Genomic DNA, 16,821 nt, shown 5'->3' with positions numbered 1-16,821 from the left:
GGCTTTTAGTAATGACTTTGTTTGCCTCTAGGTGTTCGTTGATTCGTTGTTTGATTATCTTTTCCAGAATCTTCCCAGGTATTGAGGTCAGGCTGATAGGTCTGTAATTTCCTGGGTCCATTTTTTTTCCTTTTTTGAGGATGGGAACTACATCAGCTCTTTTCCAGTCCTCTGGTAGTTCCCCTGTGCTCCAGGATCTCTGAAAGTGTTTACTTTCTATGGTAGGTAAAGCAACTTAATGAAAGTTGAGTGCCATCTATGGAATGGGCAAATTAATGCTGCAAGAGATGGAAGGTGGAAAGACAGTCACAGTCCTGTAACTCGCCTTAATCAGCATGGCTTCAGCACCATCCCATCCTTTCAACAAAAGTAAAAGGAAAGTTGCCTTTGAGACAGGCTTAATTTCTGGTGATTATATTGAGTCTGCAAGCTTTTATTAATGGCAGTTTGGTAGAGGTTTTCCTCAACAAAGACAATACATTTAATATTGTAGTAATGACTTTTTATTTCCATATCCACTTTTACAGCAACGTTAGGTATAAACCAGTTGTTAAAACACACATATACATCATGGACAGTCACAAACAGGTAGCTAAGCGAAGATGACCATACGGAGATCTCATGCCCTTTCCACTCCCTCCCTGTTTCCCCAACCCAGAAAAACTTTTAAAAAGGAATTATGGTGTCTTTCAAACTCCAGTGTCCCTACTTGCAAATTTATGTAATAAAGCCCCATTATCATTTTAACTTCAAAACCAACACTTTTAAAGCCTAGATATGTATATTTATATACCAAAACAAAACATAAACCAGTCAGTTTAAGATGGCTTTGGTCTGGAACCACCATGTGTTCTTGCCATCTGGGGGAAAATGAATACTAGGAGGACACAAAGACAATAAAAATCCAGCTAGGAAACAGGACCTATGATCAAAGGAAATGGCTAAGAGGTCAGGGAAAAGAATTCAGAACACTTAAATGTGTGTGCAATGCTTGAGAAAGAGAAAGGTTTAAGCACTGAAAAAAAATGAATGGGGGCCAAGCCTACAGTATTTTCTGAAAAAGGACTTGGGGACCAATGCTTTTTCTAGAAGTACAGCATGACTGCTCTTCACTGTTCAATGCTGAAGAGAGTTATCAAGATTTTCCAGCCCAAAGTCCTCAAATGCAAGCATAAAAAAATAAAAATCACACAGGCATAGTGTATAGCTTCTCAGTGAAAGGATTCTCCTATTTCATCATTTTCATTTTAAAAAGAATAAACCTACCACCCTAACTTAACTACAGCAGTAACAACAGTGTTGATGTAGAGATGACTCCTCTGCAAAATCTTCTCTTCCACTTGAGCTCTATCTTGGAGTAAAATACCTACTTGGTTCTTATCCATTACTTTCTGTCTAGCTACTCTCCCCACCAGATCCCACAAGTTCTGCTTAGCAAAACTTTCTTCACCTGATTCAGATGACTGATTTGCATATACAAAAACAGGAAACTGCAACTCCAGCCCTCATCTTGAACTGAATGAACAAATGACCTTTAATCAATCTCTGTACTAAAAGGGATGCAGGTGCCATGGATGAACATGGTTTACAGCAAATGAAAAGAGTAATGCTGACAAAGTCAACTGTTATTTGTTCAACCTGCTGTTCCTCTAGCCTTCCCCCAGAATGTGACAGGTGTTAAACATCATAAAGCAAATGATACAGCACTAGCCCTGCCTTTTAATTGAAACAAAATGTTTCTTTTTGCCATGGATACCCACTCTTGCCGAGGAAGGTGCCCTGGTCTTCATAAGTTAAAAATGAAAAGACTTGAAATCAGATCAACAGGTTAAAAAAATTGCTTCCAGAGCAAACCAGTTTTCTTGAAAGACCCGCACCTTTCAGCTTTGACAATTGTCAATTTTTGCTGCTGACCGGTCACATGTAGACCACCTTTTGAGTTTAGCATGATTACCTTTGGTCACATGAAGCATCAAACTAGAACATGCTGAGACCTCAAACCTATCTGAGTGTTGGCTCAACCATTACACTCATGAATTATGCAGGAGGAGGTGCCCAACTATCCTAGAAAGGGTACAAAGCTGGGGTTTTTTTTCATTCCAGTCCAAATGGGTGCCATGAACTAGGCTGGAAAGGGATGATTACCCAGCAAAATTTCCTACTATTGCTCTGTGGGTATACAGTATAAACAGCCAAAAAAGGGAGAATGTAATAGCAATGAAAAAGAAGCCCATGAGGCAAACACTACAAGTTTCAGTTATTGCAGAAAGAATGAAGTATCTGAAAAATTAACTAGTACTAGATGTTCTTAGGTGCTCTTGAAGCACCCCAGTATAATTGACCCAACAGTCTTCCTTGTTCTACCCACCCTACAAAACTCACTATTTTTATGGTATTTTAAAGTTGTGATCAAATCATTACAAAAACCTCTCCTGGCAATTTTCAGATGCTTTCAAGCACTTACAACTACATCTGATAGAAAAGGACAAACAAGTTGTTCACAATCCAATTTGCTGCCCTCCACAGGTATATTATGTAATGTAGATTCTTGGAGGAGTATGTCTTGTTTTGAAATTAAAAGGGGGGGGGGGGGAAGGAGAAGAGCCCTTTCATTTACAGAACTCTTACTGGAGCAAATCAGCTTCTATATATTGTCAGACTCCAAATTTACTCATAACCACCATAACAAGTAATGGCAGGATGATGGGAGTTGTAATCCAGCAATATTGGATGAAACATCAAGTACCATCCCCCCTTATCACAGAAGGATTTCTCCCAACAGTAAGCAACGTGGGAAAAGGCATGATAGCTTGTTAAACCAGTGTTTACATGGAATGTGCCCTATGATCTTACCATTCTTCACAGTGGATCAAATTAAATGTCTTTTAGAAGTAGTGCCGGTTGCATTGCAGTGGGTGAGCTTAATAAAAAACAGCTAGTTCTTACTACAACTGTTCTGTTATTGCTGAATTACAACTCCCAGCATCCCTAACAGTTGGCATGGTGGTGGGTCTACTGCAAATTGTAGCTCTGCAATATCTGGGGTGCTAAAGAGTCTTGCATAATTCATGATTTGTAACTAAATGAATAGTAACTATTGAAAGGAGTGTACTTGTTTCTGGCTATGATTTTTGAACTGTGATGCTTCATTGAAATACACACATATTACATAAACGTACTCTAAAAATCCATGAGATACTGGTCAAGATATACAAGTTCCCACATCTGCTGAACTGATGTCCTTTCATGCAATTCTTCCTAAAAAAACACCTGTGTGCACCATAAATACACAAATTCCTTAATTTTTAAATATGCCTAGAGCCACACATCTATCTCACAAATTTCTACACTTACAAAAACATTAGAACAAGTAGACCTAGTGGGTTGAACACAAGGGCAAATCTGCTACTTTCCCAGCAACTCTGGACAAATTACCGGTAATATGTTTGCTACCAGCCAGTTTTATGTTGTGACAGGCTACCTAAAATCATGGAGCTTGAAGGTGAGGTAGAAAAAGAGGCAATAGTTACTGTTTTGAAAAAGTAAGAGGAAAAGGAAGGATTGGAAAAGGGCTGATGTGGTTCCCATCTTCAAGAAAGGGGGAAAAACACCCAAGAAGCTACAGACCAATCAGTTTAACATCAATACCTGGGAGGTTCCTAGAAAAGATAATCAAAAAACAGATCTGCGAACAACTAGAAGCAAACAAATTTATAACTATTAGCCAGCATGGGGTTTGTTAAAAACAAATCCTGCCAAACCAATCTTATTTCATTTTTTGATAAAGTGACTAAATTAGTAGACCAGCGAAACGCTGTGAACATAGTATACTTAGATTTCAGTAAGGCATTTGATAAAGTAGACCACAACCTACTCCTTGGTAAGCTAGAAAAAGGTGGAATAGACAACATCACCACCAGATGGATCTGTAGCTGGCTGGCAAACCGTACTCAACGAGTAGTCCTCAGTGGCACCACATCCACATGGAGGGAAGTAAGCAGTGGGGTATCACAAGGCTCCGTCTTAGGCCCAGTACTCTTCAATATCTTCATCAATGACTTAGATGAGGGAATAGAAGGGGAACTCATCAAATTTGCAGATGATACTAAACTGGCAGGAATAGCCAACACTCCAGAAGACAACATCACACAAAGTATTAGTACTGCTTTATAAAACCCTAGTAAGACCACACCTGGAATACTGCAGCCAATTTTGGTCACCATATCACAAAAAAGATGTTGAGAGTTTGGAAAAAAATCAGAGAAGAGCAACTAAGATGATCAAAGGCCTGGCAACTAAAACATACGAAGAACGGCTGCGGGACTTGGGTTTGGCTATTGTAAAGAAAAGAAGAAATAGGGGAGACATGATAGCAGTATTCCAGTATTTGAGGGGCTGCCACAAAGAAGAGGGGGTCATGTTATTCTCCAAAGCACCAGAGGGAAGGACAAGAAACAATGGTTGGAAACTGATCAAAATAGAAGCAACCTGGAATTAAGGAGAAACTTCCTAACAGTGAGGACAATTAACCAGTGGAACAGCTTGCTTCCAGAAATAGTGGGCGTTCCATCACTGGAGATTTTTAAGAAGAGACTAGACAGTCACTTGTCCAAGCTGGTATAGGTTCTCCTGCTTGAGCAGGGGGCTGGACTAGAAGACCTCCAAGGTCCCTTCCAGCTCTGTTCTATTCTATTCTATTCTATTCTATTCTATTATATTCTATTATATTATATTATATTATATTATCCTATCCTATCCTATCCTATCCTATCCTATCCTATCCTATCCTATCCTATCCTATTCTGTTATTCTGGAATGCTAACATCCATTAAAATTAAAAGAACCTAGGATTTAAGGAGGCAATTTAAGTCCAATTATTTTAGGCATGAGTATGTAACCTAAAGTCAAATGGTTAATTTTAGGAACAAACGGAAAATAGATAAGCTATCACCCTACCACCCATCCAATGCATGCAGTCATGTTGGACTTACACCTGGTTCGCAAACATTCTCAGTACGAAAAAGAATGGGTGTGCATGTAACATAGCCCTTACGAAAATTCCTCCTTCAAAGGTGAAATACTAAAGCCTAGCTTTCCAACTACAGCAGGGGGAAACATTTGAAATAAAAGGTCTGCTTATACAGTGGAAATATATGTAGACCTGTATTAACCTCTATACTAAATCAGTAGCAATGATTCTTTAAGGTTGTCAAGAGGTTTCTGTGTCTTAAATTTCAATGGGGAAAAAACTTGGCCAAGTAATAAGCACGCACAGCACAAGATACCATCTTACATCCCCAAGACAGATTTAAAACATCACAAGTTTATCTGGTAATCAATTACATTTCTTTTTGTTTGGGGTTAGGGGGTGAAATGATGTGGGAGACTTTAAATAGCTTATTCAATATAGGATGGAAATCTTTGCTTCCAAGTTGTTAACAATTATGAAATCCTGAGACCAGAGATGAATGTACAACTGGAGGAAGGAGAGGGAGAAGATTTTTTAAAAGAGTTGACAATTTAAAATAAATAGGAATGATGTGGGAATGTAGACGGGGAAAAAAGAACAGAAAGAAAGGCCAGAGTTAATTTTTGTCTTCTTATCTCCATGCACTTCAACACAATCACAACCCTTGCTTGGCCAGGGAAACAGACACTTCATCAGCCAATGTGGCCAGCTGAGGGGAGTCCACGATGTTGATGCTTCCACTCGAAGAGACATTGCTAAGGCAACGCGGAGAAGCATCTCCAGAAACAATGGGTGATTTGTAGACAATTTCAGCTCCATGATCAGTCTTGGCTTTGCCATTCTCACAAAAGGTCAGCTTGTGGCTCTCAATCTGAAATGAGACAAGGTGGAATGGTGAGGACAGATGAGACAGGGAATTAAAACCTTACCCATTGCAGTCATATGTTGGTAGAGCCAAAATGGTTCACTCAGTGGAAATATTCTCATATTTTAATGTGTGATCCTAAAGAGGAAACCCTGGGGTCCTTCTTGCCCATCAAAAAACTTTGGTCATCTATGTTTACTTGAACAGGAAGTTCTGACATACTACTATATAAACTTCATACTGCAAATTACCCAGATTAAGATACAAACCTTTGTGCAAAAATAACTTCTTACAAAAGCAGCTTTCCATACCCAAGGGAATATCTTGTAGGAAATACTATGCTGATCTGAATTTGGTATAATAGGTTGGACCCAAGATTTAGATGCACAAAGCCTCCTTAAAACACTTTGCAGTTTAATTGGAGGGGTGGTGGGGGTGGTGAATAGGATTGGCTGTAGCACAAGAGAAACTGAGGTGGGAAAGCCCTAAAAATTAGGCAAAGGCTGCTTCCACAAGCACAACCTGCCTTCTTCAAGTAAGGCAATCTGCCTCTGCCACTCCAGTTGCACCCACCTATCTGTTCATCTAACCCAATATTAAAAGGTACAGAATCCCTGCCTCTTATAAAAACTAGGCAGTCTAATGTCAAAGCTGAGCATTCCTCAACAAACTCCAGTTAATTCAGTACTGGTAATTTTTTCCAACCAGAAAAACAGAAAATAACAGAGAATAGGAATGGAATTGTTCCAGCGAGCTTTGGGCATCTAATTCCCTTCTTGCTCTCACAAATCATATGACAACAGGTAACTACTTACTGACATCACATGGGTGCAAGTCAGGGAGGGTGGGGCTCTCCTCGAGGATGGAGGGCTCCATGATGGGGGAAGGAAGGCCAACCTTATTGGGGCAGTTTTGTACACCATTCATGTCTTCTTTCCCTTCTCTCTCTGCACGTGGGTGAAGGTCAGTGGGATGCAAAATAGCATCATCAAATAAGATGAAAATGAAACCAAAACTTTAAACAGAGAGGGAGGAACATACGGAACTGAAGGACAGAGCAGCAGGAACTATGAAAAGCCACAGTAAATGAAGATGGAGAATTAAGAGCTAAGGAAGAAGAATCATATAACATTGACTCGACTCTGAATCCTTCAAAGGATGGCTGTTGCTGAAGTAGTTCATTAAGGACTATTAACTTGCAGTGACTTAATAAACCAGCATGCTCAAGCCTTTTTTGCAGCCTAGCCTGTAGAAAAGATCATTAATTTATCATATATTCAAAAACTGAACAGCATCTCTTTGAAACAAGCAATAAAGGAAAGAACTATGGCCAAAATGGCAGGCCTCTGTACCTTCCTCACCACCTTTTCTTCATACACAGTTCAATGGACTGTAACACTTGAAATACAGCCTGGGTCAGACCAAGTCTCAGTTATCGCTAATTCACTGAAATAATTGAAAGTGAAAGATGTCATGGTGCCTAGTAATAAAGTCTAATCGCTTTCAGTTGGTCTATTGTATTTCTAACTCTTTCTACAGTTATTCCCCTATGCAGTATCCACTTTCTCTACAGTTCACAATTAAGTTAAAGTATGTGAAGGGGACACTCTCATCATTCTCTAATTTCTTCTGAATCTACTAGTGTTCTTTCCTTCCAGATGTTCAATAGGCATAAAAGGAGATGCTGAATATAACAATGGACATGTTGCAAAGTTTCAATTTCCCTTAAAAATAAATCTGGAGGTGGGATGATATACATAATCTTACAGTGTGTCTACATTAAACCTTTCTCACTTGCCCAGAGCAAATTACGGGTAGTCCACACTTAACACCACTAATGTGGACCTGAAACTCTGTCATTAAGTGCCATGGTCGTAAGTTGAAAAACCACGTGACTGGTTGCCATTGTTAAGTGAATCACATGTGATCATTGAGGACCTCACATGACTGCAACTTCCTACTTCCTGCCAGCTTCTCTGTTGACTTTGCTTGTGGGAAGCCAGCAGCAAATGTTGCAAATTGCAATCATGTGACTGCAGGCTGCTATGACATTGTAATCATGATCCAGGCACCAAGTGCCCAAATTGCAATCAAGTGACCATGGGGATATTGTGCTGGTCATGAGTACGAAGACCAGTCATAACTACCACTTGTTCAATACCATCATAAGTTTGAATGGTCACTGAATGAGTGGTTGTTAAATGAGGACTACATGTATGGCCAGGAATAACCTCACCTAGTGTTTCTGGCCAACTAGCATTTGGTGACTGGTTACACAAACTGACAGCCATTTTGTGAATGGGCTACCGCTCCTTAACTGTAGCTAGTTTCATTATATGATATTCATGTATTCTCAAAATATAGGACCAAAGCTATAATCAAGCACAGCTATTCTAGCTGCAAAAGAAGCCAATACAGTCCTAGGCTGCATTAACAGAGGGAGAGAATCAACATCATGTGACATGTTAATACCACTTTATAATGCCTTGGTAAGACCACACCTGGAATATTGCATCACATTTTGACCACCACAATATAAAAAAGATGTTGAGACTCTAGAAAGAGTGCAGAAAAAAAAGCAACAAAGGTGATTAGGGGATTGGAGGCTAAAACATATGAAGAACAGTTGCAGGAATTGGGTATGTCTAGTTTAATGAAAAGAAGGACTGGGGTGACATGATAGCAGCGTTCCAATATCTAAGGGGCTGCCACAGAGGGGGGGCAATCTATTCTCCAAAGCACCTGAAGGCAGGACAAGAAGCAATGAATGGAAACTACTCAAGGAGACAATCAACCTAGAACTAAGGAGAACAGTAAATCAGTGGAATGACTTGCCTCCAGAAGTTGTGGGTGCTCCATCACTGGAAGTTTTTAAGAAGAGGTTGGACAGCCATTTGTCTGAAATGGTATAAGGCAGGCATGTCAAACTCGTGACGTCACGTGATGTCATGCAACGTATCGGGCCGGTTTTGCTATTGCCGGCAATGGGGTGGGCGCGGCTTCCACATGACGTGTCCGGCCCATGGGCCTGCAGTTTGACACCCCTGGTATAAGGTCTCCTGCTTGAGCAGGGGGTTGGACTAGGAGACCTCCAAGGTCCCTTCCAACTCTGTTATTCTGTTATTCAGCTATATGATGAGTTATCCCAACAGTGGTTCAGAAAGTTCAGAAGGAAGAAATAATGAAAAGAGATGGAGGAGGAGGAAGTGCAAATGTTGTGTCAATGTCAGCGCAAGAAGGATAAGGAAGCAGAAAAGTCCTCCCATCAGAAGCCAGAACACTCACTGGAAAGAGCTAATGAGAAACAGAAAGTTTTATTTAACTATTAAAATGAGATGCATCTGAGTGGAAAAGACTCCCTCCCTAAGACAGGAACAACAGATGAGGCACATACAAACATAAGAACTTGCATTAATGGCTCACTCTCAGATTGGTGATTCAAAACCCAGTGGGATAAAGTGGGATAGCACTTTACAAGAAAAATAACTAGGTTTAAATAACATGTGATTCCAATCTCAGGTCAATATGCAAAAATTAAGAGATGAACCCTTTTACTGCATGCAGTTAAATATTGTCAACTACTACTGGCAGCTGTTGTTGAATGTATACCTAGGTAGCCAGTTGAAAAACTGACTGGAGTGGAGTGATTCAGGAGGCTGATTCAATCAAACACACAATGAACAATTCTGGTCCAAATAATTTTTTTTTATTATTTTCTTGCTTGCTCTACTTTCTATAACAATATCAAGATACCGTGTAACAGTTTTTAAAACGTGCACAATCAATAAAAAGCATTACACAATAGCTTTTGTTTGAAACCCAGCATTAACAATTTTAAAGACCAGATTACAGAGCTATAACTTCTCCTTTTGACACACTACTACAGCAGTAAAACCAAAGTTCTTAACCATTTTTTCACTGATGGCACTCTTAAAAAACATACATTGCATTCTGTTGACATCATGTTCTAGTTTCTACTATAATAGTTGTCTTAATATACGCTGAAGGCACAATTGAATTACTAAATAAAGCCTAAAGAAAGTGTTTATTTTCTGAAGACCCGTTACTGTAAAAAAAGTTGCTACAAATAAAACACCAGCCTTGAAAATTGCTTAATTATTAGCACTGGAAGAATGAAGAAATACCATTAGATGAAGAGATAAGAAGATATTGAACTGTGCTGAAATGGACAGACTTAGGCTGAGGATCAAAGAGAAAGAAGATACAGAATATTTTCAAACATGGAATTTATTTTATCAATGGTTGGAAAAAAAGGGGTAGAGACTAAGAATGTAACTTGTATTATTAAGCAAACAAATTAACCCAGACAACACAATGTTTATTAAGCACTAATCAAATGTAATAATAGAAAATCAATAAAATTTCTTGTAAAAAAAGAAAGAAAATTGCTTAATTATTGTAATTATATGCTTGCATTAATAGTGTATTTCCAATTTTAAATTACTATGAAACAACCAAACAGAAACTTACCAGGATTTAATTTCTCTTTTGCCACCTAGTGGGATACTTGGGCTTGATGAGATTTATACAGCTTTTTGGTATCAGATGTAATACCACACAAACATATTCTCATTTCTCTGTCATTTGCTTGTAATCTAGCATCTGTTGCAGTTTTTATATTTGATAGCACTGAAAAACTCAATTTACACAAGTCAGATGTTGAAAGTTGATATTGCTTCAATAAGGGAATTCCTTAACTAGTCAGAGTTTGTGAATATTTTGAAAAACATACTGAATTTTCTTCAAGGTGCTTGACAAGTGGTATGAGCTCATAACTGTTGCTCGCAGTAATGAACATATTTGGGAAGCTCACAACATTGCCTTCTTTTACTTTCACAAACCAATTTCTTTTCTCTCAGAGCTTTTATCTGAAGAAGACATTTTCAACTTTGCTATACACGAGTGTCAAACTCACCGCATCACGTGATGTGTCGTGATGTATCGTGACTTTTTTTGCATTGCCAGAGCTGGGGTGGGCGCAGCCTCCGTATGATGCAACTGGCCTGCGGGCCGGCAGTTTTACACCCCTGCTGCCTTTACAGATACTCAAGTAAGATAACTCTGCTGGTGACTCACAACATTCTTCTTGCTCAGAAGTAAAGAAAGTAAGCATCTCATTTTGCAGCTCATGTAACACTACTCTTAATGTTGATAACCTTTCTGTGTGAAGGAGATTCACATGATTTGTTCCAATTCACAAAGTTTGGTAAACAGATTCAACTTCAGTGACCTACTTTTAATTGAGTTCATTATTTTCACAACTTTGTCTAACACAGTTTTCAACTCAGCCAATTATTTTTGCATCAATGTTCAAAATGCTGAAAGCAATCTGTTGTTATATTACCAGACGTGATCTCAGAACCACTGAACTATATCTTTCAAAGATCCTGGAGCACTGGGGAACTACCAGAGGACTGGAAAAGAGCTGATGTAGTTCCCATCATCAAAAAGAGGGGGAAAAATAGATCCAGGAAACTACAGACCTACCAGCCTGACCTCAATACCTGGGAAGATTCTGGAAAAGATAATCAAGCAACGAATCAGTGAACACCTAGAGGCAAACAAAATCATAACCAAAAGGCAACATGGGTTTGTCAAAAACAGACCATGCCAGACAAATCTTATTGCATTCTTTGACCAGGTGACAAAATTAGTACACCAGCGGAATGCTGTGGATATCATTTACTTTGACTTCAGTAAGACATTTGATAAAGTAGACCACAACCTACTATTTGATAAGATACAAAAATGTGGGTTAGACAGCATCACCACTGTTGTGTCCCGGGGCTTGCAGCAGGCAAGCCCGGGCCATTGTCATGGCAACGGGCTGCCAAAAGCTGCCCGGGGCCAGACAAACAGGCACCAGCCTGCGCGCATGTGCAAGGCAAAGCGCGCGCCAAGAAGTAACAACTTGACCCGGACAGTTTCAGTTGCTGAGCGAGTTGAGAGGCCTGCGTGCCTCCGTTAGTGATTTAAGAAGCTGCAGGATTAAATAAACAAGTTCCTGTTTCACAGCATGTCTGCCTCGTTTGTCATTAAATCCAAGGATTTAACACTGGCGATGAAGGTGGGATCTTCTTACAAGTTTCAGACAGTGTAAGACGGACCTGAGGAATCCTTGGAAAGGGGAGACGGTGTCAAACAGCACTTGGCCTGCCAGTACAGCGTCGCTGGAGGTAAGCTGGCTGAAAGACCCCTTCCTGAAGAGTGTGCATGATGGCAAAAATAGGGAGGCTGTCTGAGTTCGATGTAAGCCATCCAGAAAGGTGGGAGACTTATGTGGCAAGAGCAGAAACCTATTTCAGAGTTAATCAAATACGGGAAGATGGTTTAAAAACTGCAACATTGCTTTGTGTATGTGGCCAAGATGTCTTTGAGATTGCAGAGAACTTAGCAGCTCCTGCTCCCTTAGAGTCTGTAACTTACACAGACTTGAAGAATTTATTGAAGGAGCATTTTCAACCAGAGATGTCCATAATCACTTGGAGACACAATTTTGAGCAGAGGGATCAGAAAGCTGGGGAATCAGCTAAAGACTATATTGCAGCATTAAGAAGAGCAGCCAAACCGTGTGAGTTTAAGGACTTAGAGGAAAGACTCAGGGACCGTTTTGTGTGTGGACTAAGGAACAGAGGCCTACAACAAAAACTGTTTGCCAGAAAAGATTTGTCTTTCCAAGATGCTGTAAGAGAGGTAACGGCTGAAGAGGTGGCTGGTGGAGCAGTTAGGCACATGCGGCCCAACAAACTGGGTATAGAAGAAGCCTCTGTGCATCTAGAAGAAGCACAGGAAGCCTCTGAGGAAGGATCTGAAGAAGTGGATCACCTCGTCCCATCTAAAGAAGGAAAAAAGTTTGAAAGAAAGAACCAAAAGTCAACAGGGCTCAAGTGTTTCGGGTGCGGTGGTCGCCACAAGAGGGCCGACTGCAGGTTTCGTGCAGCTGTCTGCAGAGCGTGTGGAAGGAAAGGACACATAGCAGCCATTTGCCTAGGACGAAGGAAGGTACAGTATCAAGAAGAATTGCACCAGAAAGACACCAAGATCCCCAGTCAGAACAGAGTAGGCTTCTGCGCATCGCGCAGAAGTGTTTATAGGACAGGCACACACAAACCACTTAAAAAGAAGTTGTCACTTAAGGTGAAACTGCAGGGAGTGCCATTAGTCATGGAGCTGGACACAGGGTCCGCTCTTTCAATTATTTCCATACATACATTTAGGAAGATCTGCAATAGCAGTGGGGTTCAGGCAAAATTAAGGCCTTCAAACATAGTTTTAACTGATTTCCAAAACTCTAGAGTGTGCATAAAGGGGGAGGCCACCCTTTCTGTACAATACAAGAGTTTTGTGGGCCCTTTGGATGTCCTGGTTGTTGGGGGTGACAGAACGAGTCTTATAGGACTCGATTGGTTTGAGGCCTTGGGAGTTCAAGTCACTGGCTTGCACAGTCTGCAAACATTAAGCCTAGCAGGAGTCTGCGAGGAGTTTGCAGATGTGTTTAGTTCTCAGCTTGGATCTTACCAAGGGCCTCCTGTTTCATTGAAACTTGACCCCAACATCACACCCATTAGAGTTAAGGCTAGGAGAGTGCCTTTCGCTTTGAAAGAAAAAATTGATACTGAATTGGATAAGTTAATCCAACAAGGCATTTTAGAGCCTGTAGACTCGAGTCCATGGGAAACCCCCATTGTTACGCCTCTTAAGGCTAATGGGGACATACGTATTTGTGCTGATTACANTGCTGAGGCACAGACCATTGTGACACACAGGGGTGCTTTCAGAGTAAAAAGACTCCAGTTTGGAGTAAATGTGGCACCAGGTATTTTTCAAAGTGTGATGGAAAACACACTAAGGGGCATTCCTGGGGTCTGTCCTTACTTCGATGATGTCCTTATTGCTGGAGATTCTGTGCACAATCTAGCAGAAAGACTAAGGGCTGTACTGCTGCGGTTTAGGAAAGCAGGTTTAAAGCTTAAGAAAAACAAGTGCAAGATAGGAGTCACATCCACAGATTTTTTTGGGGTTTAGAATAGATGCACAGGGCATTCACCCAGCTGAGTCAAAGTTGAAGGCCATTCAACAGGCTCCTCGCCCTAAGTCAAAGGGCGAACTGCAGGCTTTTTTAGGCCTTCTAAATTTTTACAATGCTTTCCTACCTCACAAGGCTGCTGTGGCGGAGCCTCTACATAGACTGTTAGATAAACAGGCAGTCTGGCAGTGGACCAAGGTTCACGATCAGAGTTTCAATGAGGTAAAGGCCTTACTCACATCTCATAATGTCCTTGCTCATTTTGATGAGAGACTTCCTGTTTGCATCGCATGTGATGCTTCCCCTTATGGGGTGGGTGCTGTTTTGAGCCACTTGAAGGTTGATGGAACCCAGGTTCCAGTTGCTTATTATTCTAGGACCCTTTCTTCCGCTGAGCGCAACTACGCTCAAATTGATAGAGAAGCTTTGGCCATAGTAGCGGGTGTTAAAAAATTTCATTATTTTTTATATGGCAGGCATTTCACGGTCTATACTGACCATAAGCCTCTGTTAGGACTGTTTACCACCAATAAACAAACCCCTCAAATCATTTCCCCTCGAATGCTAAGGTGGTCCATTTTTTTGTCTTCATATGACTACTCACTAGTTCACAAACCTGGTAAGGAGATGGGTCATGTAGACGGCCTGAGCAGGCTACCCCTGCCCCTTGTGGAGGCAGATCCCGCTCCTGCCATTAATATCCTTTCCATTCAGGAGCTGCCGGAATCTCCCCTGACTGCCCGAGATGTTGCTGCTGAAACTGCCTCTGATTCCACACTCACCCGTGTACTTTCTTGGGTACTATCTGGGTGGCCTGACAGGTGCCCAGGTACTGAGTTTCAAAGCTACTGGTACAAGAGGCACGAGCTGTCCACCTTTAAGAGTTGCCTGCTGTGGGGCAGCAGAGTGGTCATTCCTACCTCACTGAGGTCTAGGATCTTGATTTCCCTTCACGAGGGGCATCCTGGCATTGTCAGAATGAAGGCGCTTGCGCGTAGCCACTTATGGTGGCCGGATTTAGATAAGGATATAGAGGCTCATGTACATGGGTGTCACTTATGTCAGCGTTCTAGGCCGGAGATGCCACAGGCCCCAGTGCACAGGTGGGAAGAAACACTTAGGCCATGGTCACGTGTCCACGTGGACTATGCTGGGCCATTTTCAGGGGCAATTCTTCTTGGTGCTTGTGGATAGCCATTCAAAGTGGTTGGAAGTCGTACCTGTCTCGTCCACCACTACCGCCAGGACCATCCAAGTGTTGCGTGGCATTTTTGCAGCTCACGGTTTGCCAGATGTCTTGGTTTCAGATAACAGCCCACAGTTCACGTCGGCGGAGTTCCAGGTTTTCCTGCAGGCCAATCTGATCCGGCATGCAACATCTGCTCCTTTCCACCCGTCCACCAACGGCATGGCTGAACAGATGGTGCGCGTCACCAAGGACGCCCTGAAGAAGCTGACTTACGGGGACTGGCACCACAGGTTGGCTGACTTTCTTCTTGCCCACCGCACCACTCCGTCCATGGCTACCGGGAAAAGCCCGGCTGAACTCCGCTGGGGTCGCAGACTGACCACTAAGCTGGACAGGTTACATCCTGATAGGTTGGCACCTGTGGAGGCTCACCCACGGGCGCCACGGGGTTTGTCAGTGGGCACTCCGGTTTGGACAAGGAATTATGGTCCTGGCCACCCTTGGGTTCCTGCAGTTGTATGCAAGGTGACTGGGCCGTTGTCGTATGAGGTCTCCGTGGAGGGTGGCCGTATCCTGCGTCGGCATATCGATCAGCTACGAAAAAGACTGGACTCTTCTTCTCCTTCGCCGGGGTCTTCTCTGGGGGGGGGAGGGGGAGCAGGAGGAACCAGGGGAAGGTCTGTTTCAAGGTTCAGCAAGTGTGCCAAACAGGAATTCATGGGGGCATAATTCAGAACAACCCTCACCACATACTCCAGCCAGGGAGTCACTCAGGGGGTATCCCAACATTCCACAAACACAATTCTGCACTCCAGACAGGGAGATTCACAGGGAGAGCCCTCATAACTCAAATAGCACAAGAGAGCTGGCACATTACCAAGGGAGCTGGGCAAGTGCTCCCAGAAGGAAGTCTGAAATTGGGAAAACAGCAGAGAAGGCAGATCATAACTCTGGTTCACCCAGCACAGACTATGGGGTGGTTGGTCATTGGGGCACCGATGAAGACACAGACAACCCGGCCATGGGGCTTGGGAGTGAACAATTATACTCCCAAGATTGGTCCATTGTGGACCTGGAGAACTCCGCTGTCACGAGTGATGGGGAATGGGGTCCTAATAGGCCGGATAGTATAGCTGTAGAGAGAGCGCCACCTTGTGGCAGAAGGGAAAATCCTGGTCTGTGTAGCCCGGTGGGTAAGCAAGCAGGCCAGGCAACTGGAGCTAAGTCACCAGGACCACCAGGGTATAAGAGAGGGGTTAGCCCCGTTGTACCTGGGTCACATGGCAGCCGGGGGTGTTCCCCGGAATTGAGGAGGTCACAACGGAATAAAAGGTCCCCGAAGCATTCGGAGGATTTTGTGAGGTTGTTGTCAACCTGTTGAGAAAACTGTGGTAGCGTTGGCTGGGCATTTCAAAACGATAGCACGGTACCCTTTATGTCAAGGGAAACACATGTGCTCATTATGCAGGTCTTCGGCCTCACGTTCAATCAGAGGTGGCGGGCATGATACATGCGTGTACATGTTGCCCAATAAGTTTTTTTTTTTTTTTTTTTTTATTGAAAATTTTTAAAAGTTTTACAACATATCTCCCCACCTCCCTCGAACCCCACCCTTCCCCACCCCCCTCCCTTCCCCCCGACTTCCCAGAGCTACACACAGGGTTTACAATACAATAATTATATTCTGTCTTAAATTATGTTACCCTTAAATTAACAAATCTAAAACATCCTTTAGCTCCCTAAACAATATA

The 16,821-nt window shown here is 42.2% G+C and overlaps 1 protein-coding gene across 1 annotated transcript in view; it reads right to left on the bottom strand.

The window, feature by feature from the left end:
• Window positions 1-5,609: 5,609 nt before the first annotated feature.
• The window catches only part of LOC107297406 (microtubule-associated protein tau-like), a 109,304-nt gene continuing 98,092 nt past the window's right edge, over window positions 5,610-16,821 (bottom strand). Inside the window, exon 5 of the mRNA XM_015826774.1 lies at window positions 5,610-5,840. Within this exon, the coding sequence (XP_015682260.1) occupies window positions 5,625-5,840 (216 nt within the window). The 3' untranslated portion in view covers window positions 5,610-5,624. The remainder of the gene's footprint in view (window positions 5,841-16,821) is intronic.

This window comes from Protobothrops mucrosquamatus, unplaced genomic scaffold, assembly GCF_001527695.2.
Source record: "Protobothrops mucrosquamatus isolate PMUCROS unplaced genomic scaffold, P.Mucros_1.0 scaffold3292, whole genome shotgun sequence".
NCBI classification, from domain to species: Eukaryota; Metazoa; Chordata; class Lepidosauria; order Squamata; family Viperidae; genus Protobothrops; species Protobothrops mucrosquamatus.
Note: the sequence above shows the minus strand (reverse complement) of the source record. Positions and strands in the feature narration are given on the sequence as shown.